This window comes from Heteronotia binoei, chromosome 15 (genome assembly GCF_032191835.1).
Source record: "Heteronotia binoei isolate CCM8104 ecotype False Entrance Well chromosome 15, APGP_CSIRO_Hbin_v1, whole genome shotgun sequence".
In the NCBI taxonomy this organism is placed as follows: domain Eukaryota; kingdom Metazoa; phylum Chordata; class Lepidosauria; order Squamata; family Gekkonidae; genus Heteronotia; species Heteronotia binoei.
Genome location: NC_083237.1, coordinates 48,940,189 through 48,967,302, shown reverse-complemented (window position 1 = coordinate 48,967,302; position 27,114 = coordinate 48,940,189). Strand labels below are relative to the sequence as shown.

Here is a 27,114-nt window from a genome sequence, read left to right as displayed (position 1 = left end):
CCTGAGCAGCATCAAAGCACCCCTGCACAATTGTGTTAGGGAGCAGTTCCCATCCACCCACTCCTCCAGCAGTATTGCTTTCTCTTCTAACCAGCTGGGTTTGGGCAGTTCATCTTCTCCACAAACTGAGCCCTGCAACAGGCAAAGAATTAATCTTCAGACCGAACAGGTGACTGGGCCATGTTTTCTTCTCCAGAGGTTTGAGCCCTTCTCCTTCTCCAGAGCAGTAACAAAACATTCTGTTCTCCTGTAGGATGGGATGAACCAAGACCTGCAAATGCAAGGGGGGGGGGAGGGAGGGGAAAAGTTACTAATTTTAACCCCTACCCTGGGGCTTAAGTGCTTTGGTGGTGGCAGAAACCTTCCCCAGATCCCCCAAATGCTTCTGAGAATGTGCTTGAGAGAGAATGAGTTTAGGGAGCTTGGAAGCAAAAGAAGTTTTCAAAAGATGAATACAGAGCTAAAATGGCCATCCATCCATCCACCCTTCTTTGAATGGATTTCCTAACTGCATAGAGAACCCTCATCCCAAGACCAAAGGAAGGGAAGATCCAGAGACAAAGGCTTTGAGAGACCAAGAGGGAGAAAACCCAGCATTGACCCCAAGCACAAGAGAGGTATGCAGCTTGGAAAGTGATAACAGAGCTGTTTCTTCCAACACCAGGTCTTGCATCCTCAATTTTTCTTCTTGAGAGCTTCTTGGAGGAAGCTCCAGACTTCTAGAGCTGAATCCCAAGGAACTACCAGAGCCTGATATTTCCCAGGTTGGTTTTTCTCTATCTCCAGGATCAGCCGGTGCATCGGGTAGCCTTTTCTTGGGAACGCCACATCCGTGGTCTTCAGAGTCACAGACGGGCAGAAGTCATTGGCTCCATCCCCCACGTAGAAGACCTTCTCAAACCTGACTCCCTTGTGAGCCCTCTCGGCCAGGTATTCTGTCAGGATCTTGCGCTTGCACATGTTAGCCGGACATCTTGGGCAGTTGTGCGAGTGGTAAGGGCCTAAGGTGAAGTAGCCCCTTTTGTCAAAGCTGGAAGGGTTACTGAAGATTTTGCGGAAGAGGGGGTAGGCCCCGGTGGCCTTCAAGGCACATTCGATCCCAAACATGTTGGCGTCAGAGATGAGGATGGTCTCGAAGCGATCCTGATGTTGGGAAAGGGACTGGAAGAGGTCACGCATGCCAGGAGTGAGGGGGATGTTCTCATAGACGGCTTTGAAGTCCGCCATCTTCACACCTTGGTCTCCCATGTACTTTAGCACTCTCTGCATGTACTCGTTGTAGAAACCCTCTCGGTAGGTTTGGCGGATCGACTCTGGGAGCTGCTTCCCAGGAAGAGCCCGGAGGACTGAGTCGTCGCTGTTCTCGTTGATGATTGTCTCGTCAAAGTCAAAGATGAGGAGGTATTTGGGGGACTGCGTGGCCACCGGGTTCCCATCCTGCATCAATAACAGACACAAGACCCATTAACAGGAGCAACAGCCTAAGTGTCCTACGTTCACCGCTGCTATTGACAATGCCTCCCCAACCCCAGCACAAGGCGAGAGACAAGGTGGTTTGTCTCAAGGGTGAAATGGGAGAAAAGATGACTCTGCTTTAGGAAATACATTGAAGCACATAATTCTCTCTTGATAGACACAAACATAAGAAGCTGCTGTATCAGTGCAATATCATATGTGAGGGGTGGTTCTCTGGGGTCCCAGACCAAGAAACAGCTTTTCCACTGCTTGCTGAGATCTTATAACTGGGGAGGTCAGAGACTGAACTTGAAACCTTCTTCATGCAAAGCGTGGGCTCTACCATGGGCTCATAACCTTCATGCAAAGTGTGGGCTCTACCACGGGCCCATAACCTTCTTCATGCAAAGCGTGTGCTTGCATAATGTAAGAGCCATATAGAATAAACATCAGATGTTTGAGAGCTGCAAGGAAGAAAGGAAGACAAATAGATACGGAAGATGAGGGAGAGGTGGAAAGAAAGCAACTTTAAATGCATTCTCCAAGCTAGCTGATGGGGCAGTGGAAGCTTTGAGAGCCACACAATATGTATGAAAGAGCCACGTGGTTCCTGAACCGCAGTTTGGCCACCCCGACCTACAGGGAAGGAAATGGTGGGAAGCTGGGGCATCTGTCCCCCTCGTCACATGTCCCCCTTTCAGTTCACAGCTGTGCCCCCAGCTGGTGAAGTGGACTAGGTGCCGCTTCTACCTTTGAATCCATACGGAGGTAGCGACTTGGGTCCTTAACAACCCTCATCATTGCTGGAGAGATGAAACAGATCCTGCTTTTCTCAGGTCTGCTGCGGTCAGGCAGTGCTTTCCAGAGTGCTGCCTTTAGCTGCCAGATGCTGCCGGGCATCAACGACTTCCCTTCCCAACGTGCTTATGGAAACCCCGGTGCAATAAAAACTTCACCATCCGAGCAGGGAGTAAATCGGGGTCTGTAGCGATGCAAGCAGACAACTTGGAAACACTGACACTGCCTGATGGGGTCTTTGTGTCAGAAAGTCAGTATAAACTGTGTAGCACACCACTATATATAGCAGGGGTGGCCAAACTCGCTTAATGTAAGAGCCACAGAGAATAAATGTCGGATGTTTGAGAGCTGCAAGACGTGAACGTCAGACGTTTGAGAGCAGCAAGGAAGGAAAGGAAGCAATTTTAACTTTACATGCATTCTCCGAGCTTCTGGCTGGCTTGGAGAAGTGATTTAAAGAGGAAAACACCTTCTCCAAGCCAGCTGATGGGGCAGTGAGGGCTTCACATGTGTGAAAGAACCACATGTGGCTCCCAAGCTGCAGTTTGGCCACCTGTGGCTTATAATAAAAACCTGTGTTTCACCTATTTATGTCTCAAGCAATACCACTGTTTCATAGAATAAATCATATTTCTATACATGGACATATCCCATGCTTGGTAGTCAAAAAATGGAGCACAAACTTCCAAGTGAAGGCCGTCAATGTATGTATGTCTATGTAACTTCCATTGGATGTTGTCTGTGTAATGTAGGAACATCTTGTCTTTTGCTGGACTCTAAGAAGCTTTAAATAATTTAAGAGCTTAAGCCCACAGGTCTTTGTCAGTTGCGCAAAGTTTGTGTTCCATTTGTCTGATTGTACCAAGCATAGGACATGTATGTCCCTGGATAGAAATATGATTTATCGTGATATATGAGACAATGAAGAGCCCTGTGGTGCAGAGTGGTAAAGCTGCAGTACTGCAGTCCTAAGCTCTGCTCAGGACCTAAGTTCGATCCTGGTGGAAGTTGGGTTCAGGTAGCCAGCTTGAGGTTGACTCAGCCTTCCATCCTTCCGAGGTCAGTAAAATGAGTACCAACTTACTGGGGGGAAAGTGTAGATGACTGGGGAAGGCAATGGCAAACCTCCGCATAAAAAGTCTGCCATGAAAACATTATGAAAGCAACGTCACCCCAGAGTCAGAAACAACTGGTGCTTGCACAGGGGTCTACCTTTACCTTTTTCTTTTTAATGAGACAATTGCTTGACACATAAACAGGTGAAATACAGGGTTTTTATTATAAACAGTGGTGTGCTACATTGGTTACACTGACTTTTTGATATATTCTATTGTGACTGTGGATTCTTTAGCTGTATACCTTGACAGCATTTTAGGGCATCCTTCAAGCTCAGCTGGGACCTTAATCTTTTCTTCATATATCTTCAACTCTGACCGTAAGAAGCTTAGCAGCGGTAAGAGAGATCAGGCTTTGCGTCTTTCTTAAGCCCGGTCATGCTCTTTTGCGAACAGGACCATTACCGGCCTTGAAACTTCCACGTCAGCATCCCCAAAGGACAGTGGTGTGAGACAAGAGAATTTCAGAATGCACTGAAGGTTTGGGGAGGGAAAGGTGGGGATTACATCACAGGGATTTTAAAAAAAAAATTCCATGCAATTACCGGTATCTGGATAAGAAGCCTGGTTGGAATTTGACTTCCTAAGATGTTCAGCTGTCGGTTCAAAGAAAAAAGGCAATAGCCCAGGGGTGGAATTCTAGCAGGAGCTCCTTTGCATATCAGGCCACACACTCCTAATGTAGCCAATCCTCTAAGAGCTTACAAAAAAGAGCCTTGTAAGCTCTTGGAGGATTGGCTACATCAGAGGTGTGTGGCCTAATATGCAAAGGAGCTCCTGTTAGAATTCCACCCCACAACAGTCTTTATAATTATAGATTTTGTTGCAGTTATAATTGCCAGTTCTGTGTTGGGAAATTTCTTGGAGATTTGGGGGATGGCATCTGAGGAGGGCAGGGTGTGGGGAGGGGAGAGTGCTTCAATTGGCTCTAATGTCATGTAGTCAACCTTCTAAAGCAGACATTTTCTCCAGGGGAACTGATCTCTTGTCACCTGGAGATCAGTTGTAATCCCAGGAGATCTCCAGCCACCTCTGGGAGGTTGGCAACTCTATTTGCAGCATCAGGAGACAAACCGACTCAGCGTTGGACAGAATTTCTGTCACACCAGACTGCCCGGTTCCTCTACATTTCTTAACTGGTTTAAGTACCTGGTTCATGTTGGGACATGACCTTATATATATTCAGCCCACCAATCAGAAACGAGGAATGCCAACCAATGGCGAGGGACATAGGTGTGGCCAAGATGGTGTGGGTAGCAAAATAACTAAGGAAACAACCAATAGGCCACAGTGCTGAGGCAGTTCTGACTTTAACCTATGAAGCTGTATGTTTGAGTCCCTTTGGACCCCAAGGAGCGTGGCTGGAGATTCTGCTTTGCAACAACCCCGTTGGCCAAGAATTGTGCTCACCTTGAGAAGGCATCCCAGCCCGACACCTTCGAAGCACCTTTTCATCTTCAATCAAGGCTTTAGTGGCCACCACGGTACACTGGCCCGTGTGCGACACTCTCTCTGCATAAAGGCCTCTTGGCTGCCAAACAAACCATAAGTCGTCATTGTTTTGTGGACAAAACTTGGCGGAGCCTGATCTGCCCTTTTATGTCTTTTCTACGCTAGGAAAAAGGAACGCACCCAACATTGCTGCTGGACACCTGAGAATTGCTACTGCCAGGGGCACCTCTATACAACATTCCTTTCCTACATCCAGGGCTTTTTTTTTTTTAGAAAAAGCCCAGCAGGAACTCATGTGCATATTAGGCCATACCCCCTGATGTCACCATTGTTTCACACAGGGGTGTGTGGCCTAATATGCAAATGATTCCTGTTGGGCTTTTTTCTACAAAAAAAGCCCAACAGGAATCATTTGCATATTAGGCCACACACCCCTGAAGGCAAGCCGACCAGAACTGCGTTCCTGCTCAAAAAAAGCCCTGCCTACGTCTTTTCAACAAGTCTCATGAGCAGTGGAGTAAATCAGAGTTAGGGTTTCTAAGAGAACCCCTGTATATTTGGAGGATCTTCCAGGGGTTCCTTCTCCATCACTGGGAAGTTCTGGTGAAATAGTTTCAGAGGTAGGATATGAAATTGTCTTAGACCAAGTCAGACCATAGGTCCATCTAGCACAATACTCTGACTGGTGACCGATCTCCAGGATCTTGGCTCAAGGTCTTCCTCATCACCTGATCCCTTGGAACTAGAAGTACCGGGGATTGAACTTGGGACCTTTTGCATGCAAAACAGAAGCTCTACCACTGAGCCACAGCCCTTCTGGAGTTGACAAGCTATAGCTAAAGAGAAGGGAAGAGATCTTTCAAGATAAGGACTGGAGAAGAGAAAGAAGCATTATCTCCCCCCAGTGTTCACACTTTTCCTGCTGAGAACATTATCCTCACCCATAATCCTCACCCCCTTCCTTCTTAGACCTCTCTCTCCCTCACCCATAATCGTCCTTCCATCTCTTATACCCTTTCCCCCATGTTAGGAAATGACACAATTGTCTGTTTACGATACTCAAAAGAGAAGGTATAACATTTGTAAAACTCAGAATTCACAACCCTACACAAAGTTCACTGGATGGCTTTGGGGCAGCCTAACCTACCTCACAAGGTTCTTTGTGAGAATATAATAAGGAAAGGAAGAGCATTTATATGCTGCCCTAACCTCCTTGGAGGAAGGACAAGATACAAACACGACAGACAGACGTAGAACCACTAACTTTATCTGCTCAATTTACTTTCATTTTCCACCCCAATGAAGTCCCCAAACATTCTCCTTTTCTCCGTTTCACCCTCACAACAACCTTGTGAGGTAGATTAGGCTGAGAGTGTGAGACTGGCCCAAGTTCACCCTGCAAGTCTCCATGGCAATATGGGATATAAATCCACGTCTCCCAAATTATAGTATAGCACTCTAACCATTCACTGGCAGGCACAGGTTAACAAAAAAATTAAATCCTGAGGGCTGCATTTAACAGAGCTGGAATGCCACACCTGTCTAAATTATGCAGTCTCAGCAGCTAGAATTAGATAAACCCACATGCATGACTGTTGATTCAGTAATGTCGATTTGGTTGTCTGTGCAAATACTCAAGTGTAAAATGGAAAATTTCTTCCTATGTTCTGCTGACCTCTTGTGGTCAGAAAGAGAAATTCTGCTGTAAGAGAATGGGCAAGAAAACTAAACATGGATTTATTTAGATATGCAGGGGTCGTTTTGTAGAAAAATAGGTGGTGGAGCTCATTAGCATACTTAGCATACAGGGTTGCAAAGTCCAATTCAAGAAATATCTGGGGACTTTGGGGGTGGAGCCGGGAGACATTGGGGTGGAGCCAGGAACAAGGGTGTGACAAGCATATTTGAACTCCAAGGGAGTTCTGGCCATCACATTTAAAGGGACAGCACACCTTTTAAAATGTCTTCCTTCCATAGGAAATAATGAAGGATAGGGGCACCTTCTTTTGGGGCTCATAGAATTGGACCCCCTGGTCCAATCATTTTGAACCTTGGGGGGTACTTTGGGGAGAGGCACTAGATACTATATTGAAAAAAAGATACTATAGTGATACTATACTAAAAGAACAGCTCCTCCGAAACCTCCAGATCAAGTCCCCATTATATTCTATGAGAATTGATCTCCACATAGGGAATAATGAAGTGCTCAGCAGATGTTTCCCTCCCTCTCCCCCCTCCCCCCATTTCTGGCGACTGAAACGAGGGATTGGCCTCTCTACTCAGGAATTGCTGCCAACTTCTTCAAAGTAACACAGACACCCCATCCCAAGAGGAAGCCTTTCAATTGGAGACTGAAGCCTCCGGAGGTGCAAAGGCACATGATCCTCTGGGGGTGGGGCTTCCTGCCAATTTTGAAAGAGTGGCAAAATTGCTATGAAGTGGAGGTAGAGCCTGGGTTAGTAGTGGTATGGAAAGCAGCCAGTCAGTGCTGTGCACAGCTGGTTTCTGCTGCAAACTGGCAGAAACTGACTGTGCAAGAATGTTTGGAAATAAACATGGTCGATGTGCTTTCAAAACACCGTCGCAACTCAAACAATATGTAGATGCATACAAAGTTCTTCACTCAGAGTAGTGACCACCAAGCTATCTAGCACCCTCAGGGAAAGGAACACACCCACACACAGGGCAAACTTGGAGAATTCTAGACAATCTACACACAAAACAAAACCGTGTTTGACTGTCAAACACCCAAGCTATCCTGTGGTTCTTCCTCTCTCCCATAGGATCGGTCCTGTACAAATCCCCGCTATTTATAGGACTTCAGAGTGGTTTTGGATACTCCTCATCAATTACTTTCAAGGTGCATAAAACAGCCTTAAGAGATCAGGGCCTGAAACACCTGGGTTTCCCCCCCCCATGGTTAAGTGTGCAGACTCTTACCTGGGAGAACCGGGTTTGATTCCCCACTTCTCCATTTGCACCTGCTAGCATGGCCCTGGGTCAGCCATAGCTCTGGCAGAGGTTGTCTTTGAAAGGGCAGCTGCTGTGAGAGCGCTCTCCAGCCCCACCCACCTCACAGGGTGTCTGTTGTGGGGGAGGAAGGTAAAGGAGATTGTAAGCCGCTCTGAGACTCTGAGTGGAGGGCGGGATAGAAATCCAATATCCTCTTTTGAACATCCAACCTCATGAAGAGTTCTGGAGAACTGGAAAACTTACAGTTTTGGGTCATTTTGGTTGGTCCTAATAAAATGTATGGTTTACTTACTTCCCTTATGCCCCACTTTCCCCCTCCCCAATGGGACCCAAGCAGATTTACAAGATTCTCCCTTTGTCCGTTTTACCTTCACAACAGCCCTGGTGAGGCAGGTCGGGCTGAGACTGCGGGCCTGCCACAAAATCACTTCCCTCCCAGAGCCTCCTCACTACCCCACGCAGGCTTTTGTTCTTGCATTTTAGCTTTGATACAGTAGACGACCGCGTTGTCTTTGCCTAAGACACCTATTGAGTGGCCGGGACAGACCCTTAAGGGAAGAGAAAGCTCAACCTAAGATGTGTTAGATTCAGTTTCAGCGGCACTGTAGAGACTAACAAAATTGTCAACTTAATAGGGTTGCCAATTCCCAGATAGGGGCAAGTAGAAATCCCCTTTTTTGGAGACCCTCCTCCTGCTTCAGGGTTATCAGAAAGTGTGTGTGTGTGTGTGGGGGGGGGAATGTCCACTGGGCACTCCATTATACTCTATGGCAGGGGTGTCAAACACGTGGCCTGGGGCTGAATCAGGCCCTCAGAAGGCCCTATCAGCCGCCACCCCCCCCCCCGAGCAACTAGCTCTTGTCTGCTTCCTTCTCCCTCTCTCTTGCTTCCTTCTTCATCTCAGTTTGCTTTACACGGCTTGCTCAATTGTACAGGACTACAGAGCAAAACCTCAAAGCTTCCTTTGCTCAGTTCTCTGGTTCCCATGGGAGAAATACAAAGAAAGCACCTTTAAGGCCAGCAAATGCTAATGTTTTAAGCATGTTCTTTTTTAAGGTGTATGTTTTATAGTCATGTTTGTCTGCGCCCTTTAAAAAGTTTATATCTCTGCTACCTAATCTTAAATAGAAGAAGACAACATAGGATTTATATTCCACCCTCCACTCAGAGTGGCTCACAATCTCCTTTATCTTCCTCCTCCAAAACAAACACCCTAAGAGGTGGGTGGAGCTGAGAGAGCTCTCTCAGAAGCTGCCCTTTCAAGGTCAACCTCTGTGGCAGCTATGGCCCCAAGGCCATTCCAGCAGCTGCAAGTGGAGGAGGGGGGAATCAAACCCGGTTCTCCCAGATAAGAGTCTGCACACTTGACCGCTACACCAAACTGGCTCTGGGTACACACCTGGCCTGGGTGCATTTATATCAGATCTGGCCCACATAACAAATGAGCTTGATATCCCTGCTCGATGAAGTCCGGTCCTCATAAACTATATAATGCAGAATCAATCTGTGGGAATCTGTGGGTATCTGGGAGCTCCCTGTTTTTTGAGGTAGAGGCACATTTTCAACATAACATCTGGTGCCTCTCCTCAAACCCACCCCCCAAGTTTCAAAAATATTGGACCAGGGGGTTCAGTTCTATGAGCCCCCCAGAAAGGTGCCCCCATCCTCCATTATTTCCAACGAAGAGGCATTTAAAAGGAGCACGGTCCCTTTAAATGTGTCGGCCAGAACTCCCTTTGGCGTTCAATCATGCTTGTCACACCCTTGCTCCTGGCTCCACCCCCAAAGTCCCCAGATATTTCCTGAGTTGGATCTGGCAGCCCTAACAAGCATTCCCTTTGTCAGACCTAAGTTTCATACTGCAGCTGTAGGGCTCCTTCTACTGAGGGAAGAAGAAATGCACTTCAGTGCCCAGAAGGACAGGCTCAGGAGCAATAAACTAAACTGGATTTTAAAAACACACATACAAATGCAGTGGGGTGGAGCCAACCACCTTCCAATTAGCTGGAGGATTCTCTTCCACTTTAAGTGGCTCTATTTACATTGGAGAAAGGCTTCCAACATTAGCCAAAAGGAAAAGTCGGGTATCAATATTTAAACATACTCTGCTCAGTGAAGTGGCTGGACAGGGGGAGAACCCGCCCCAGTCTGTCTGAGAGCTCAAGCTTGGTGATGTTCACACCATTGCAGATACTTGGTGATGTTCACACCATTGCAGATACTCTGAGTGAAACTCGGATAGGGCTGGAATGACAAAAGCCCACCGCAACGGCAGCTAGATTCCTATCAGAAAGCAAAGGAGTCCGTCCCCCAGCCTGGAGGAAGTGTGACGATCCTGGCCGATACCGCCTCTAAACTGTGGAGTCTTGTGAGCAAAAATGCTACTTTGTGAGCTACTGGCATTAAAGCTGTGAGCTACTGTGTAAATCAGCTTGCTCTGGGGCCATTTTTTTCTAAGCGAAGACAAAAATGTGTAAGTCAGAGGCTAAAAAACTGTGAACTAACTCAGCTTAGAGCAGGGGTGGCCAAACTGTGGCTTGAGAGCCACATGTGGCTCTTTCACACACATTGTGTGGCACTTGAAGCCCCCACTACCCCGTCGGCTGGATTGGAGAAGGCATTGATCGCTTTAAATCATTTCTCCAAGCCAAGCCAGCTGGTGGTTTATAGAATGCTTTCAAAGTTAAAGTTGCCTTCTTTTCACCTCTCCCTCCTTCCCTCTCTTGTATTAATTTCCTTCTGTCCTTCCTTCCTTCCTTCCTGTCTTGTGGCTCTCAAACTTCTGATGTTCGTGTCTTGAGGCTCTCAAACATCTGATGTTTATTCTGTGTGGCTCTTAAATTAAGCAAGTTTGGCCATCCCTGGCTTAGGGGGAACACTGATCCAGGCATTCCTTGAAGCTGCAGGCTCATGTGCACAGAGAGCGGAGGCTGACGCTTGTGAGCGTGTTGGTTTCTCATCTGCCTTCCCTCCCTCCCTCCTTTCTAAGTTGGGGAAACAACTGCTGGCTGCAAACCTGAGCTGTGGTCGAGCAGAGAGCTTCTTCACTCCAGCAGATGGCAAAGTTCTAAGGCCGGGACGGGTGTTTTCCATTTCACAGGGTGTTCTCTGTCCTAGGCTGCCCCCAGCTTGGCAGGCGACAGGCGGAGAGCATGTGGGATATGTCGAGCCAGCAGTGCCACACTCTACCAATTAAATACAGCAGTACGTGGCACTGACTCTTCTTCTTTTCTAGAATTTTATTTTTGGGGACAACCTGAGCTGGCCAGATTTGTAGGGTTAGCTAACCCACAGCCAGCCAGAATATCCATCAATTACCTTCTTATGGAACAAAGGCAGGATTCAAAGATGGGTTTTATTATCCCCACACTCTGTATGCACTGGCAAAGGAGGAAAGACAGATGGAGGGTTTGGATTCCTGCTCCAGCCACCTCTGCCACAGATGGATGGAACGGACTTGGCCAAGTCAACCTTCTCCATGCTTATTTTAGCAACCCGCTGCCTGGGTCAATTACAGAGGAAAAGCACAATAGGCACTTTTGCACTCGATGGGATGGCTCAGTGCTATACAATTCACGCATGCTGCATCTGTAACGCCAGAAATGACTCTGCCTAATCTCTCCAAGCCTACCCTACCTCACAAGCTTGTTGTGAGGAAAAAGTAGGGGGGAGAAATGATGTGAAAATGCCATTCGGGGTCCTGATCAGAGAGAAGAGTAGGATACAAAAATTTAAATAAAAAGTCAGGACAGAAGTCTACATTTCCTAATAGAAGAAAATAGCTCCCATGCATCTGTAGAGAAGAAATTAAATGGTGCTGTCTGGATCCTTGAAGGACCATCTCCTACTATAGTTGACACCACCATTTAAGATCTTTCTCCCAAACCCTGATCTCCCTGAGGATGCCAAGGTGGGACCTGAAGATCTTCTGGAATTACAGCTCATCTCCAGACTATAGAGATAGGGTTGCCAGGTCAGACTCAGGAAATATCTGGGGACTTTGGGGGGTGGATCCAGGAGCAAAGCTGTGACAAGCATGGTTGAATTCCAAAGGGAGTTCTGGCCATCACCTTTAAAAGACAGCGCTCCTTTTAAATGCCTTCCCTTTATTGGAAATAATGGAGGAGGCTGCACCTTTTTTGGGGGGTTCATAGAATTGGACCCCCTGGCCCAAACTTTTTGAAACTTGGGGGGTGGGTGGGTGTTGAGGAGAGGCACTAGATGCTATGCTGAAAATGTGGTGCCTCTACCTCAAAAACCAGCCTCCTCAGAGCCCCAGGGGCCCATTGATCGATTCTCCATTATACCTTATGGAGACCAGTCTTAATAAGGTATATAATGGAGCGCCCAGCAGATGTTCAACCCCCACTATCTGATAACCTTGAAGCAAGAGGAGGGCCTCCGAATCAAGGAATCTCCTGTCCCCAATTGGAGATTGATAACCCTATGAGACCAGTTTCCCTGGAGAAAATGGCTGCTTTTGGGGGTGGACTCTATGGCATTGTACCTCACTGAGGTCCCTGTCCCCCCCAGGCTCCACCCTGCATTTCCAAGAATTTCCCACCCTGGAACTGGCAACCCTACCTCTCTATCCCCCTTCCGAGGTGAGGTGGGTGGTATCCCATGTCAACCAGGGCCTCATTATTCCCACAGTGCAGTGCTACTTAACCTGTAGCACCCACTTAACCTGGAGGGACCCGTCGAACCACAAGCATGTGATCTCAGAGTCATGTGACAGCAAGATGGGGAGCCAGAGTTCTGACCTCAATGGACCACGGACAGGAGTACAGCAATTAAGCCAGGAATACCATCACATCTTTGGCATGCTGCCAACGCTTCAGTCCTAATGCGGCTGGTCAGGGTGTGGGGCCGCCTACCTCAGCAATTAAATGCATGCAAGGTAACTTATGTTTTCCTGCTGCCACGGGCTTTGAGAACACACCAATTAGCAGCTCATGCCAATCAGGCACGTGCAGGCTGGTACCTCGAGTTATTCCACTTCCTGGAAAGGGTTAGATACTTGGCCCGATAGCAAGCCTCAATTTGGTTTAAATGCAACCAGGATGTACATTTGGCGTTATTTCCTCCTTTCAATTTCGCAACATCTAAAAGGCTGAATCACAAATCATGTGCATTTTGTGGAAGAGCTGAAGGGCACTGAATTTTGAAAAAATCAGAGTTCAGTATTGCAGATTGGGTGTTGGATTGTTTCAGCCAGCAATGACCATTAATTGGTAAGTGTGCTGTTGAACTCCAGTGTATTTTTGTTACAGTAATAGACTAATACCACTGGACAGCAAAAACAAACACAATAAGCCAGTGAATGACAACAGTAAAAAAATTAAGAACATAAGATCCTTGCTGGATCAGACCAGTTGTCCATCTAGTCCAGCATCCAGTCTCACACAGTGGCCAACCAGTTCCTCTGGAGGGCCAATAAAAGAAGAAGAATTGCAGATTTATATTCCACGCTTCTCTCTGAATCAGAAATTCAGAACAGCTTACAATCTCCTTTATCTTCCTCCCCCACAACAGACACCTTGTGAGGTGGGTGGGGCTGCAAGAGCTTTCACAGAAGCTGCCTTTTCAAGGACACGAAACATATACTTATGAATCTTTATTAGATAATAGAGGTAACTTGAAGATACAGGAAAATGTGCAATTAGATTTGTGGACAAAAATGCAAGTTACATCCAGATATAAAAGTGATAAAGAATTTGGATTTGGTAAAAAAATGAATGAATTTGACACTATAATTTTAGGAACTAATGAGAAATTGATTACAAAAAGTTATATTTTTTGTTAAATATTAAAATGCAGGATGAAACAAAGAAAATATGATAAAATGGATGCAAGATGTTGGGCATAATATAGAGCTGCTAGAATGGGAGAAATTATGGAGAGAAAATATAAAAATAACAAGATCATCCATATTTAAGGAAAATCTTTATAAAATGGCATACCGATAGTATATTACACCAGAGAAGTTGTTCAAAATGTTTCCGAACACCACCAATAAGTGCTGGCAGCGTAAAAAGGTAAAGGGTACTTTTTACCACATTTGGTGGCAATGTGAGAAGCCTAGGAAATACTGGGGACAGGTTAACAGTTGGATTCAAAAAATGTTAAAAATGAATATTCCGTTTTCACCTGAATTGTATTTGCTGAACATGTGTCCGAACTCCTTACCTAAATTAATCAACAGATTTCTATTACACGCTGTAACTGCAGCAAGATTGGTATATGCTAGATATTGGAAATCCCAGCAGATTCCAAAAAGGGAGGAATTCCTTCAAAAATTATATGAGACTGCTGAAATGGATTTTTTAACAGTTAAGTTGAAGGAGGGCGATACACAAGAATGTAAAGAAACTTGGAAGCCATTATATGAGTGGATGAAGGTTATAAGTTGATTTAGGTAACAGATATTGAGTTAAATATTAGGATATGAAAGATGAAAGAGTTGGAATATTAACTTGATTTGTAAATGCGAGTCCTTGAAACAGATAAGGATGGAATATGATGTATGTAATTTAGTTTGATCCTTATGCTTCAGTGTATATTGTATATATGTGTGTTTTGTTTTTATTTGAGTGGTGTGTTTCAGCGTTTTAACAATAAAATGATTACATTTAAAAAAAAAAAAAGGACAACTCCAACGAGAGCTATGGCTAACCCAAGGCCATTCCAGCAGGTGCAAGTGGAGGAGTGGGGAATCAAACCCGGTTCTCCCAGATAAGAGTCCGCACACTTAACCACTACACCAAACTGGCTCAAGGGCATAGCTCCCCCTGAGGTTGCCTCCTCACTCTAGAATTCAGAGGTTTAGTTCCCCTCGGTCACCACGGCTAGTAGCCACTGAGAGACCTATCCTCCGTGAAGACACATGAAGCTGCCTTATACAGAATCGAACCCTTGCTCCATCGAAGTCAGTACTGTCTACTCGGATGGCCGTGGCTTTCCTAGGTCTTTCACATCACCTCCTACCTGATCCTTTTGAATGGAGATGCTGGGGATTGAACCTGGGACCTTCTGCATGCCAAGCAGATGCTCTGCCCGTGAGCCACAGCCCCTCTCCTAGAATCTACCAAATCCCCTTTTAACGCTGTTTATTCTTATGGCCATCACTACATCCTCTGGCAGACAAGTCAACATTTTAATCATACTCTGTATAAAGCAGTATTTCCTTTTGCCTGTCCTGAATCTACTGCCCATCGCTTCACGGGATGCCCTCAAGTCCTAGCGTTTTGGGAGAGAGAGAAAAATTTCTCTTTGTCAACTCTCTTCTCCGCATGTGCAATTTTGTAGACCTCTAGTCATCTAAGCATAATGGAATTCTATTAAAAGCATGAGCAAACAGAACAGCCACTTCTGCTAAACCTCTTCAAAGGAGTCCCCCTCCACTCCACCCTCCTTCCAGTAGCATCCCATCTTGCACGGACGTCTTTATGACCTAACTCTGTGCCCAGCATGATCAAATTCTTTTCCATCTCAGCACACTGCTTTCTTCTTTTCTGGGAAACGCAGCCTTTGCGCAAGGCATGCCTTTCACAAGTGGTTAGTCTGAAGTCTTGAAGCTATGACTGCTGCCAACTTGCTTTGCAACTTTCTCTGTGCCTGTGGTTATTGTTGCTCATGCTCAAGCGTTAATATGCCTGAATCCCTCTCCTTCCAGGGGAGGAACCGTGGTGCAGTCGCAGAGCATCTGCTTCGCATGCCAGGGAGGTCCCTGCATGCTGTCATCGGCTTCTGCCATTTAAAGGCTCAGGTGATGCAGACGTCCTCTGCCTAAGACCCTGGAGACCTGCTATCTGAGCTGCTATATAGACTAAGGCTCCAATTCAGTATAAAGAGGGCTTTTTTTTGAGCAGGAACGCACAGGAACACAGTTCCGGCTGGTTTGGCACCAGGGGGTGTGGCCTAATATGCAAATGAGCTGCTGCTGGGCTTTTTCTAACAAAAGAGCCGTGTGTGAAACAATGGTGATGTCAGGGGGTGTGGCCTAATATGCAAATGAGCCCGTGCTGGACTTTTTCCTACAAAAAAAAGCCCTGAGTATAAGGTTGCTTCATATGTTCATGTGTAGTCAGTCTCCTTTGGCAACCAAAAGGAAACCGCATCAGGATAACATTATCCAGGCGCTAGAGGATTAAAAAGGGGGAAGAGAACACATTTCCCAATTAGTTTCAGGTTCTCTGCAGTCTCAGGTAGAGATTTTCCACATCATCTGGTACCACGAGCCTTTTAACTGGAGATGCTGCGGACTGAACCTAGGGATCTTCTGCTTCCAAAGTGGGTGTCTTCCATTGAACCACAGTCTCATGTGTATAAAGTGGTCAAAATACACTGATCCTGGGAGCAGTCACAGAATTCTAAGCTTGCCCAAAGTGGCTAATTGAAGATGGAAAAGATCCAACCTGTTCTGGACACATGCAGGGGAAACGAGGCAGCAATGAAAGCGCAGAGGTTTGAGATGATTGCACGGATTGAAACCCTAAACCCCAAATGGCAGGCTCCAGCTTTGAATGCCACACAATTGGAAAGCTAGCACTGCAAGGCAAAGCGTTGCCCACACTCCTTGGCTTCAGATTCTCTACTTGCAGGGAGATGAGACCCTACCCAATCTGCAAACAGAAGGAATTCAATCTACAACCTCATCCTCCTGCATCCATGAGCCAAGCCCCTCCCCCCACAAACTTAGGACCAGCAACAGACCCTCTGCCTCAACCATCCTTCAGGTATCCCATTGTGAATGCACTTTTAAATAAACTCCAACACAGCACAAGCTTCATCATGCGCTCACCAACAACTAAGGGAAGTAAATAAACATTAGCCCCATTTTACAGATACAGGAACCGAGGCTGTGTGTGAGATAAACCCAAAGTCATACATCAAGCCAGAAGCAGAGGGGACATTTGGACCCAGGTGATCCACTTCTTCCTGCCTGGCAGCTGTAGGGGATGTGGAACTTTTCAGATGAGATTAAGGCTATGCTGGACAAAGACAATTGCAGCACAATGATAACATCCAGCAAGGGAAGAAGGTGAGGATCAAGGGGTTTTTTGTAGCAGGAACTCCTTTGCGTATTAGGCCACTCACCCCTGATGTAGCCAATCCTCCAGGAGCTTACAGTGGGCCCTGTAATAAGAGCCCTGTAAACTCTTGGGAGGACTGGATACGTCAGGGGTGTGTGGCTTAATATGCAAAGGAGTTCCTCCTACCGAAAAAGCCCTGGTTGAGGAGCATCTTTTTTAATGAGTAGAATATCTAAACTGGGTATCTGTCCCATTTGCAGCTTTTTAAAGCCTGGCTGGAGGTGTGACCCGAAGGGCAGGAGTGAAAGGTCTGTTGGCTCATAGCCCAAGAGCCTGAAGCGAATGGGTAGGGTTGCCTCCAAGAGGTCCCTGCAGATCTCCTCCTGCTACAATTGATCTCCAATGACCAAAATCAGTTCCCTTGATTAAATGGCTGCTTTGGAGGATGGGAAGTGTAGCATTATACCCTGCTGAGGTTCCTCCCTAAACAGCAGAGTACAATGCCACAGAGCCCACCCTCCAAAACAGTCATTTTCTCCGGGGCAACTGCTCTGTCACCTGGAGATCAACTGCAATGTATTTTAAAACTGTAATAGTGGGAGATCTTCAGCCCCCCCCCCCCTGGAGGCTAGCAACCCTGTCTCAGACTTGTCCAAGATTTGGAAGTATTGTTCACTTCTGTTTTGTAATTAAATTGCATTCTGGGTCCTCATTGTGGTAAACACAGGCACAGATGCCCAAACTCCTTCCCATCAAGCTGTTGACAATTTGAGGAAGGAAGGAAGGAAAGGGAGGAGGGATGAACGCTGGGTGAGCCAATTTTGTTAGTCTTTAAGGTGCTCCTGCTCTTTTCTGCTGGGCCAGTTCCATTAGAGTCCCTTTCGTCTTGCACTCTAAGTTTCAAAACTGCCTTCTCATCAGAGCTGAAGCAGTTCCCCCTTTTTTTTTAAACTCAGAAGGCCGAATGCAGTCAAAACACCAGCAGGCTGCCTGTCAGATTTTCCTGTGTCCCCGTTTGACCTTCCACAAGCTACTTCTTTTGCTCTCGGCCTCAGCACATGGCAAGCATTACCCGGACTGCTCTCTATCACTCCCCTCTGAGTCATCGAAACAAAAGCAGAATTGAGGGGTGGGGTGGGGGGAAGGAAAGAAGCTGCAGCAGTAAATACTTTAAAAAACAAATACAAAATAAGGAGAAGCCCAAAGATGAAAATGGTGGTTCTCTGAAGAGCCTGGACACAGGAAGCACTGGGGAGAAGGGTTTTTCAAGGCTACGGGCTGAAAGAGTTGGCTTGCCATTTCTCTGCAAACAGACCAGGGAATTCCCAACCAAATACTAACCAGGGCTGACCCTGCTTAGCTGTTGAGATATGCCAAGATCAGGCTAACCTGGGTCATTCAGGTCAGGGCTCCATCTAACTATGCAATTCCAAATTCCCCCTCACCCCCCCCCCCAAGCCTTCCAGATATATCTTTATTCAATGGGATGCAAATCCTTCATTCTGTGATTTCTGCAGACAGTAGTGGTTCATTATCTATTGGCATAATACTCATCTTTATGGATTGATAGGCATATGCCTAGGAGAGGGAAATGAGTTTGTATTTAGTTCATATTTATCGCACTCTTTTAGCAAGGAGGGAGGGAGAGAGAGAGGGAGGGAGGCTGATAGAGAATGAATATGACCGGTTCAAGGTCACAGCCAGTGAGGTGAATGGCTGAGCAAGAATTTGAACTCGGAACTCTCCTATTCAAATTAAAAACAATGTTTTTGTTGTTCTTATGTCTTTGCATTTTATATCTGAGTTTAATGATATGTGGTGGGGGGGGGTGAGTGGTTTTAAACTGTCATTTTATTATGTATATAGTTATGCCAATAAAGATTCTGTGACTGTGTTATGTATATTTTGTTAGCCATCTTGGCGGCTCTTGTGAAGAGGAAAAGGTAGAACAAATAAATAAAATAGCCCAACACTTGGAACTATAGCAAACAAACCCTTTTTATATTTTGCACAAACTTCTTGGGGAAGGCCAGATCGAGCAGCTAGTGCCAGGGCATGGTGGAAGGATTCTGTCATCAGCCTGACAGGATCCTCAGCTACAGTGCTTGACTTTCCCACTTTAGGAATGAATGAAATCAAGGCTTTTTTTTTTTTTTTGTAGCAGGAATTCCTTTGCGTATTAGGCCACACACCCCTGAGGTAGCCAATCCTCCTGGAGCTAACAGTAGGCCCTGTACTAAGAGCTCTGTAAGCTCTTGGGAGGATTGGCTACATCAGGGCAGTGTGGCCTAATATGCAAAGGTGTGCCTGCTACAAAAAAAAAATCCCTGAATGAAATCATCCTGTTATGTAAAGGTAAGAAAAGGAATGCAATTAAGAAACACCCTTAAGGAAGGAGCTAAATCTTCTCCCTCTGCCTCAGCAAGCCTAACCAAGGCCCAGACATCTGCCTCTCTCCTTAGGATCTTTCCTTCCTATACATAGATCTATTCGGGGTTCTGTTTTACTTGGCCAGCGTTCTCACAGACATGATAAATTTGCGTCTGGCTGTACCCACTTCAGGCTGTAAGTGAAGAGATGGTTGCATGAATGAATGTTAATTCAGTTTTAAAATCCTTGCATATGGAAAGCTAGCAGTTCAGGGGGAAGGCTTTGTTAGCATTCTCCCTGTTTATTTTCTATATGGGAAGGTTGTAAGAAGCATTGAAGCATGTCAGCTTCCTACTGGAAGTCTGAAGGGGTATGGCCTGAAGGGGTTTTACCCCTGAGTAAGGCTAAACCTAGAGCAGGCTTGAGTAACTCAAGTTTGCAAAATGGCCCTTTCAGCACAAGAAGATCTCCTCCTCTAATACAGCACTTCACAGAATGGTTTACAGTCCCTAGCTCATTCATCTTTATAGCAACCCTGCAAGACTGGAGGAGAGGCAGCCCTTTATTTGTTCCTTGCTTTTCTGTCTGGTAGCAACCTAAACCAGCTAATGCTATTATCCCCCTTGTCTTTACACTCACACTTTATACCTGTGAGGTGCATTTGGATGAGAAAAAGTGATTCCAGATCATCCCAGTGCGCTTCCATGGCAAGCGGGAGACTCGAATCTGGGTCTCCCAAATACTAGTCTGACACCCTTACCATTACACTACACTACCATGGAGCCATAGAAGCCCAGAACTAGACAACAGCTACAGCAGGGGTGGGAAACCTTTTTTCTGCAAAGGGCCATATGGATATTTATAACATCATTCGTGGGCCATAAAAAAATATCAACTTAACAAACAGTGCTCCGCTGAGGGAGAATGATACAGGCCAGCAAAATTAATGCAAATAATTCTTTTTCTATTTGAAGTCATGTGGGGAGAGCCTAATCTGGCGCACACACACACACACGGCCTGCCGCCCTAGGCAAATGCCTAGGTCCAGGGCTTTTTTGTAGAAAAAACCCAGCAGGAACTCAGTAGCATATTAGACCACATCCCCTAATACTAGCATATTAGGTCACACCATCTGAGATAATCAAGTACAAAGTGAACTGTGACAGTAACTCTTCCAGGCCCTGCATCAATTCTGGCTGGCCAGCCAGGCCCCAGGGAGGCTGCTGCACAATACATCTGGGCCCTGTGATCCCTGCCTGGCCCTGGGGAGGCTGCTGCACAGCGCAGCTGGGCCTCATGATTCTCACTGGCCAGCCAGCCTCAGGGAGGCTGCCACATGGCTCAGTTCAGTCCAGCAATCCTCGAGGACCACACCAAGTGACCTCGAGGGCCGTATACGGCCTTTGGGATGGAGGTTCCCCACCCCTGAGCTACAGGATCAAGTTGGGAAATTCCCAATGGGAATGGGAATTATTTCTTTTCTTTTTTCTTTTAAGATTGTAACTACTACCGTGTAAAAGATGAAGTATAAAGATGAGTTATTGAGAAGAGTTACTCATTAGTGGGTTTTTCAGGTCATATGTAAATTTAAAAAAATAATCAAGAGTGATAGGAGTGACTGGAAGGAAGGATATCCTGTTCTGATATGAAAAAAAAAATGTTTTTAAGATGGGAGTCATTTCTAATGGGCACGTGTTGCCACTTGCATATAGAAAACTAGCAGTTCAGGCTCTGTTAGAAATCTCCCTGTTTATTTTCTATATGGAAAGGCTGTAAGAAGCTATAATGCCATGTTTGAACTAGTCAAATGGTAGAGAGAATCATGGAGAGAAGACCAAAGGTAAGAAAAATCCGTGATTTATGAAATTATTGTGAAATTGTATGTGGCTTACATGACTTCTATTTACTATTTATTGAAAATTATACGAATTGTATATTAATTGTGAGTGATTGAAATTGTATTGGTAATTTTTCACAGATTTTTCTTACCTTTGGTATTTGAACTAGTGGCTTCAGCACCTTCAAATATAGCATTGGCAGGATCCGATGGGAAGGGACTTGGGAAGGGAGAGAGGCCATTTTTCTTTAAAATGCATGTAGGTAGGTGTCCTAATATAGTTTCTGCTATAGATAAGAACATGAGAAGCCATGTTGGATCAGACCAATGGCCCATCCAGTCCAACACTCTGTGTCACAGTGGTCAAAAACCCCAAGTGCCATCAGGAGATCCACCAGTGGGGCCAGGACACTAGACGCCCTCCCACTGTGCCCCCCCCAAGCACCAAGAATACAGAGCATCACTGCTCCAGACAGAGAGTTCCAACAATAAGCTGTGGCTAATAGCCACTGATGGACCTCTGCTCCATATCCTTATCCAATCCCCGCTTGAAGCTGGCTATGCTTGTAGCCGCCGCCACCTCCTGTGGCAGTGAATTTGTTCTTCAGAAAAGATTGTTCTTCAGAAAAGCTGGTATAGAGTCTGAAATCCTCCCTCCCAGTGATCAACACACGACTGGCTCAGTGCCAAATGATCTTTGGAGTCCCCCAGAAGGGATACACACACCCGAACACCTGACCCAGGGGGAAAAAATATCCTTAAGGAAGAACAAACAAGCTAGAAGGGAAATTAAAATAGGATGAAATAAAACTCTGTACAGAGAAGCCTCTGTTGACATTGGCAGGTATTTCGTCCAGAAGAAAAACAAGCTTGCTTACTGGGAGAGGATCCCGCCGATGCTATATTTGAAAGTGCCGAAGCCACTAGTTCAAACACGGCATTCAATGACCCCTCTCTTCTGCCACTGCCCATCCAAGAGAATCCCAGTGTCCCACTTTGGTTTGGCATTTTGCTACCTGGACAGCGAGGACAGGAACAAGGGGATGCCAAGGATAGCTGCATGAGGAACCAGAGGAGAAGCTATTGATTAAGTTGAGCTGGGATACCAGGGAGATGAGTTGAAGTACAGAACAATTTGGGAGACAGGAAAAAACCTGTGATTAGGACTTTGTGGGTGCAGAGACGTGGGTGGAAATATGTTCAGGGCAGTGGCAGCGAGCCAAACTGCGTATTTGGGGCAGTGAAGAAATCAGGGCTTTCAGCTTCCTTTGAGTAAGAGCCAACGACTTTTGAAAAGAGCAATGTACAAGTCCGGACAATGCGCTATGACCTCACCCTCCCCTCCAGTTAACAACTTCACCACACTGGCAACAAAGTCGACTCACAAGTCCAGAGGATGGCTTTCAGCCATGGCTATTTGTATTTGCACAGCTGCATTACACAGGCACATTTGGTAAATCACATTCTGGGAATTTCAGATTTCAATATTTTAGAGTTCCGACTTTTGATATCCTGTAGAATTCTGCACTGTGCGCAAAGACTGGAACAATGCAAATACAAAGCCATTTAGTAGACTGACTTAGTTTGCATGATGTATACACATTGAAGAATCCCATGCTTTTGAGAACAGCCTCCTGCTCATGGCAGATGAGAGAATCTGCTACTCACAGTTGCTAAAGTGCCGATGCAGCCTTTGAGATTCCAGCACTCTTCCCTTATTTCTCCAGCGCTCTGTATGGATGTCATCTTCAGCTCTGAGCATGACAAAGTAGTCTCGATACTACTGTTCCTGACAAGATTACCATACACAGAGGGGCAGAGATCAGCAGGGTTTTATTTAACTAGCCTTGGACCTAGAAGGGTATTGGGTTCAAAGATCTGCTCAGCTCACTGGCTTGAACAAGCTCCTCTTCATTACATATCTGAGGAAGTAAAAGCTTTTACTGGAATAAATCTGGTCCATCTTTAACATGCCTCTGGACTCCAGCTTTAGTCTCTCCTTGCTGCAACTGCCCTTCTTTGCAATAGTAACACATAACACCCCTTTAGAGACAAAGCCAGGGGACAACAGTCAAATGAATAAGTCAAAAAGTGCTATGGAACATCTTTTATATTGGGGCAGGTCTGCACACCCTTGGTGTGGTGGTTAGAGCATTGGACTAGGACAGGGGTGGCCAAACTGTGGCTCGGGAGCCACATGTGGCTCTTTCACACATATTGTGTGGCTCTCAAAGCCCCAACCGCCCCGTGGGCCAGCGTGGAGAAGGCATTTCTCTCTTTAAATCACCTCCCCGAGCCAGCCAACAGCTTGGAGAATGCATTTAAAGTTAAAGTCGTTTTCTTTCCCCTCCTTCCTGTCTTGCAGCTCTCAAACATGTCCATGTCTTAGAGCTCTCAGACATCTGACGTTTATTCTGTGAGACTCTTACGTTAAGCAAGTTTGGCCACCCCTGGACTAGGATCGAGGAGAGCCAGGTTCAAATCCCCACTCTGCCATGGAAGCTCACTCGGTGATCTTGGGCCCGTCAGTCTCTCTCAGGTTAACCTTCTATCACAGGGGTGTCGGAAGAGGGAAGAACAATGCTGTGGATTTCCATTAGGGAGAAAAGCAGAGTATGCATATTTAAATAACCTAGTTGCTGCCAGTCACTTGTTTCCAAGCACAGCCACAATGTATTGCTTTGATAAATCAAGAGCATCCCTGAAGGTCAGGTGTGGGGGGCAGAGGTGCTCGCATGGGCACTCCAGATGCAGGCCTTCGGTCTCTTTATAGCCTTCCCTAAATCCAGCTGCTTCTTGGATTCCTTCAATACGGCTGTTTGGAATCAGTTTGGGATTAAAACTTCCCAACATGGCAACTGGCAGTCAAATTGCAAAATGGAACTTGTCTGGTGTTGATGAACCAAAGTTCTAGAACTTCTTCCCCAGAAACAACTGCCTGCATCGGTCTCCCCACTCTGGCCGTCTGTCTCCAGTTCTGCCATGGCCAACAGATACTTCTACTCCTGGACTGGTATCCCCAACACCGGGGTTCCTTTGCCAATAAATGCCCAAAGATGCTTATGAATCTATGTGCCATACTGGAAGACAGGCAGACGTGCCCCACCCCCCCCACACACACAATTCACTTTTTCTTCTACCACGGCATGGGCCTTTGTGTGTCTTTCTTGGGGTCCCATCCTATTTGGGAGCCCATGGCAGCCTCACTGCCAGATATGGCACTATGGTAGGAGGAAAAAGTGGATGGTGGGGAGGGAGGGCTTTCTCTTTCACCTCCCCCACTCTCCCAAGACAACTGTGCAAACCCCCAGACAAGACAGAACATAACCTACAAAATTAACTGTTGCACAGAGAAATCAAGGTGGGATTTGTATGGGCCCCCAGACTAGAAGCAAGAAGGGGCAGTGGTCCTGAGGAGACTCATTCCAGGCCTCTAAAGAACTTTTACAATGGGATCAGGGAGGGAAGACTGAAGGGTAACTCCCAGAGGAGTCCCTATGCTAGGCTTATGCAGCATTTTCAGCGATGCCTTGCGCATTCTGAACACAGATGCTGCTGGATTATGGATAGGGCCCCGCTCCCTCCCTTCCCAGCGCCTCTACCCATTTGCTCTTCCCCTCGCCTTGAAGGGAACCACATCCCCCTTCCCCACCAGAATAGCCCGGGTGTGTGTGCGCGTGCGTGTCAAAAAAGTCTTGTCTTTTTGCTCCCCCTTATTCCAGCGGCCAGATGGAGACCCTCCCTAAGGGTTAGGAGGACTCCTCTTCCAATATTAATCCCGCAGCCCTAGGGACACCGGAAGATCCCTGTCGCAGCTCCCGCCACCCCCCCCCCCCCCGGTTCCCAAGAGTCATCCAGACTTCTCTGCAGGAACGTACAATCTCCCACCGCCTTCTGCTGCCCCTGACATTTCCCCCAGCCGCTCCAAAGCGTTTGGATTTCACCCCTCGCTAACATCCTGCCCCCGCCCCTCCCACGGCTAGCTGCCTCCTCCGGGTGTCCCTTTTGCCCTTGGGCCGATCCTGAACTCTCTGCCTCCCCACCGCCCGCCCCGTTCCCCGCAAGCGCGGCAGACTCACGTGCGTTCTTGGATCGGACGCCGGTTTAAAAGGAGCAGGAGGGGGGGGGGGGAAGGAGCCGGGGTGGGGGGCCTGGGAAATGCCTACTTTCCGTTCAGACTTGAACTCTGCTCACTGCATGGTTCTTCTTGGGCTTCGGTCAAGAAAGGGGGAGGGGGGGGGAGAGAGAAAGAAGAGAAGCTGCTTTTCCCTCCCAGCCCGAGCGCTCTTAGCCAGTGGGACCAGGAGATCTCTCCCTTATATAAAGGAAAGGGCTTGGGGGAAGGGTTGGGGGGCGCGGCCGAAGACGACCCGGGCCTTCCCTAGCTCCTGCCCCCTATCACATCTTTCTCCCCCCCACCCCTCGCTGCAGAGAAGGCCCCCCCGCCCGCCGCGATTCCCCAGAAAAAGAGACGGAAACTAAGCCCGGCGCTTTTGCTACACAGGACAACCGCAGTCCTCTCACGTCACAAGCGGAGCGGCCAATCGGAAGGGCGCCTGAGTGCCGATCAAAAGGGGAGCGAGACCGCAACAGAGAAAGAGGCAGCATCCATTAGCGCCAGCCGCGCCCCCGCCCCCTTCCCAGGGGCATTTCAGGACAGCAGAAGCGACCCCTGGAGTTTTTTCTTTGCCCCTCTTCGATACTGCGCGCCCCTCTCGGCGAAACTGACAGCGGCGTGGCGAGCAAAAGTGCCCAGGCCGTTTGGCCAGCAAAGGCTGCGATCACACCTGCTAAATAATGCCGTTTCAATCCACTTCCCAACTGGATTTTACTATGTGAACTTGGCAAGATCCGGTTGGAAAATGGATCGAAACGGCGTTATTTAGCATGTGGGATCGCAGCCGATGTCTCCCGCCTTGGCCCGGTGCAGCCAAGGGAGGTGCGCGCCGAGAGACGATCCAGGGAGGGGAAACGAGGCAAAGCCGAGACCCACCTGTGCCATCGCTTTCCGAGAGGAAGAGGACCGAAAGCCGCCCGCTGGGGAAGTTCGCCGAGACCCGAATGAGCTCGAACTGGGTCACCTGCCCGGACTGACTCCTCCGTTTTTTGTCCCCGCAGCGGAAGGGCCCCGGACGAGGAGGAACTTCTGACTTACGCCATCGGCACGGTTTGCCGTGCCCCGGAGGGAAGATTCCCTCGATAAGGCCGATAATAACGCCTTGCCGATGGGCTCTCGAGTCGAAGAGAAAAGCCCTCTCAGGCTCCAGGAATGTCAAGCAGCTCCTCAGCCGGCTGAGCCGTGTTGCGGGTGAGGCCGCGGGTCCGTGGGAAGCGCGCAAGGAAAGCGTAGGATGGGACGCGGAAGCCGGCAGCGTTGGGCTTTCGTGGGTTTCAAAGCAAGCCTTTAGCCCGCGTGGCTGCAAAGGTACATTTTAAAAGCTGGTGGCGCAAGGGCCACCCGTGAGCGATCTTGGTCCCTGTCACCTTGTCTTAGCCTCTCCTGCCTCAAGGTTGTTGTAAGGAGAAGATTGGCAGGGGCGGGGGATCCTGTACCACCAGCCTTATTTCTTTGGAGGACGGGCAGAATCTAAATGGATGGATCCTGCTTTGGACATGGGAAAGGAGGCAAATTAAAAACAAAACAAAACTTCTAAAAAGGAAAGCAAAACACCTTCCAATGAATACATAGGGAAGGGAAGGGAAAGTACCCCCCCCCCCAATTCCTTCGAGCAGAATAGAAATACAATTATTAACCAATGCCTGGTGAAATCTCAAAATACTGAGATCCTCCTCCCAAATTCCCAGTACCTTGAACAGAACCAATGGGTTGAACCAGAACCAATGAATTGAAATTAAATCAAAAGTGTTTCTGGCTCAACATTAGGAAGAACTTCCTGACTGTTAGAGTGGTTCCTCAGTAGAACAGGCTTCCTCAGGAGGTGGTGGGCTCTCCTTCCTTGGAAGTTTTGAAACAAGAGGCTAGATGGCCATCTGACAGCAATGAAGATCCTGTGAATTTCGGGGGAGGTATTTGTGAGTTTCCTGCATTGTGCAGGGGGTTGGACTAGATGACCCTGGA

At 47.2% G+C, this 27,114-nt stretch overlaps 1 protein-coding gene across 1 annotated transcript; it reads right to left on the bottom strand.

Annotated features, from left to right (window-relative positions):
• Window positions 1-303: 303 nt before the first annotated feature.
• Window positions 304-25,225, bottom strand: PHOSPHO1 (phosphoethanolamine/phosphocholine phosphatase 1). The gene is made up of 3 exons (XM_060256393.1): window positions 25,115-25,225; window positions 4,779-4,899; window positions 304-1,437 (listed from the first exon to the last, which is right to left on the bottom strand). Exons 2-3 carry the CDS (start codon window positions 4,821-4,823, stop codon window positions 676-678), a joined length of 807 nt encoding a protein of 268 aa, XP_060112376.1. The 5' UTR covers window positions 4,824-4,899; window positions 25,115-25,225; the 3' UTR covers window positions 304-675.
• Between the last annotated feature and the right edge of the window lie 1,889 nt (window positions 25,226-27,114).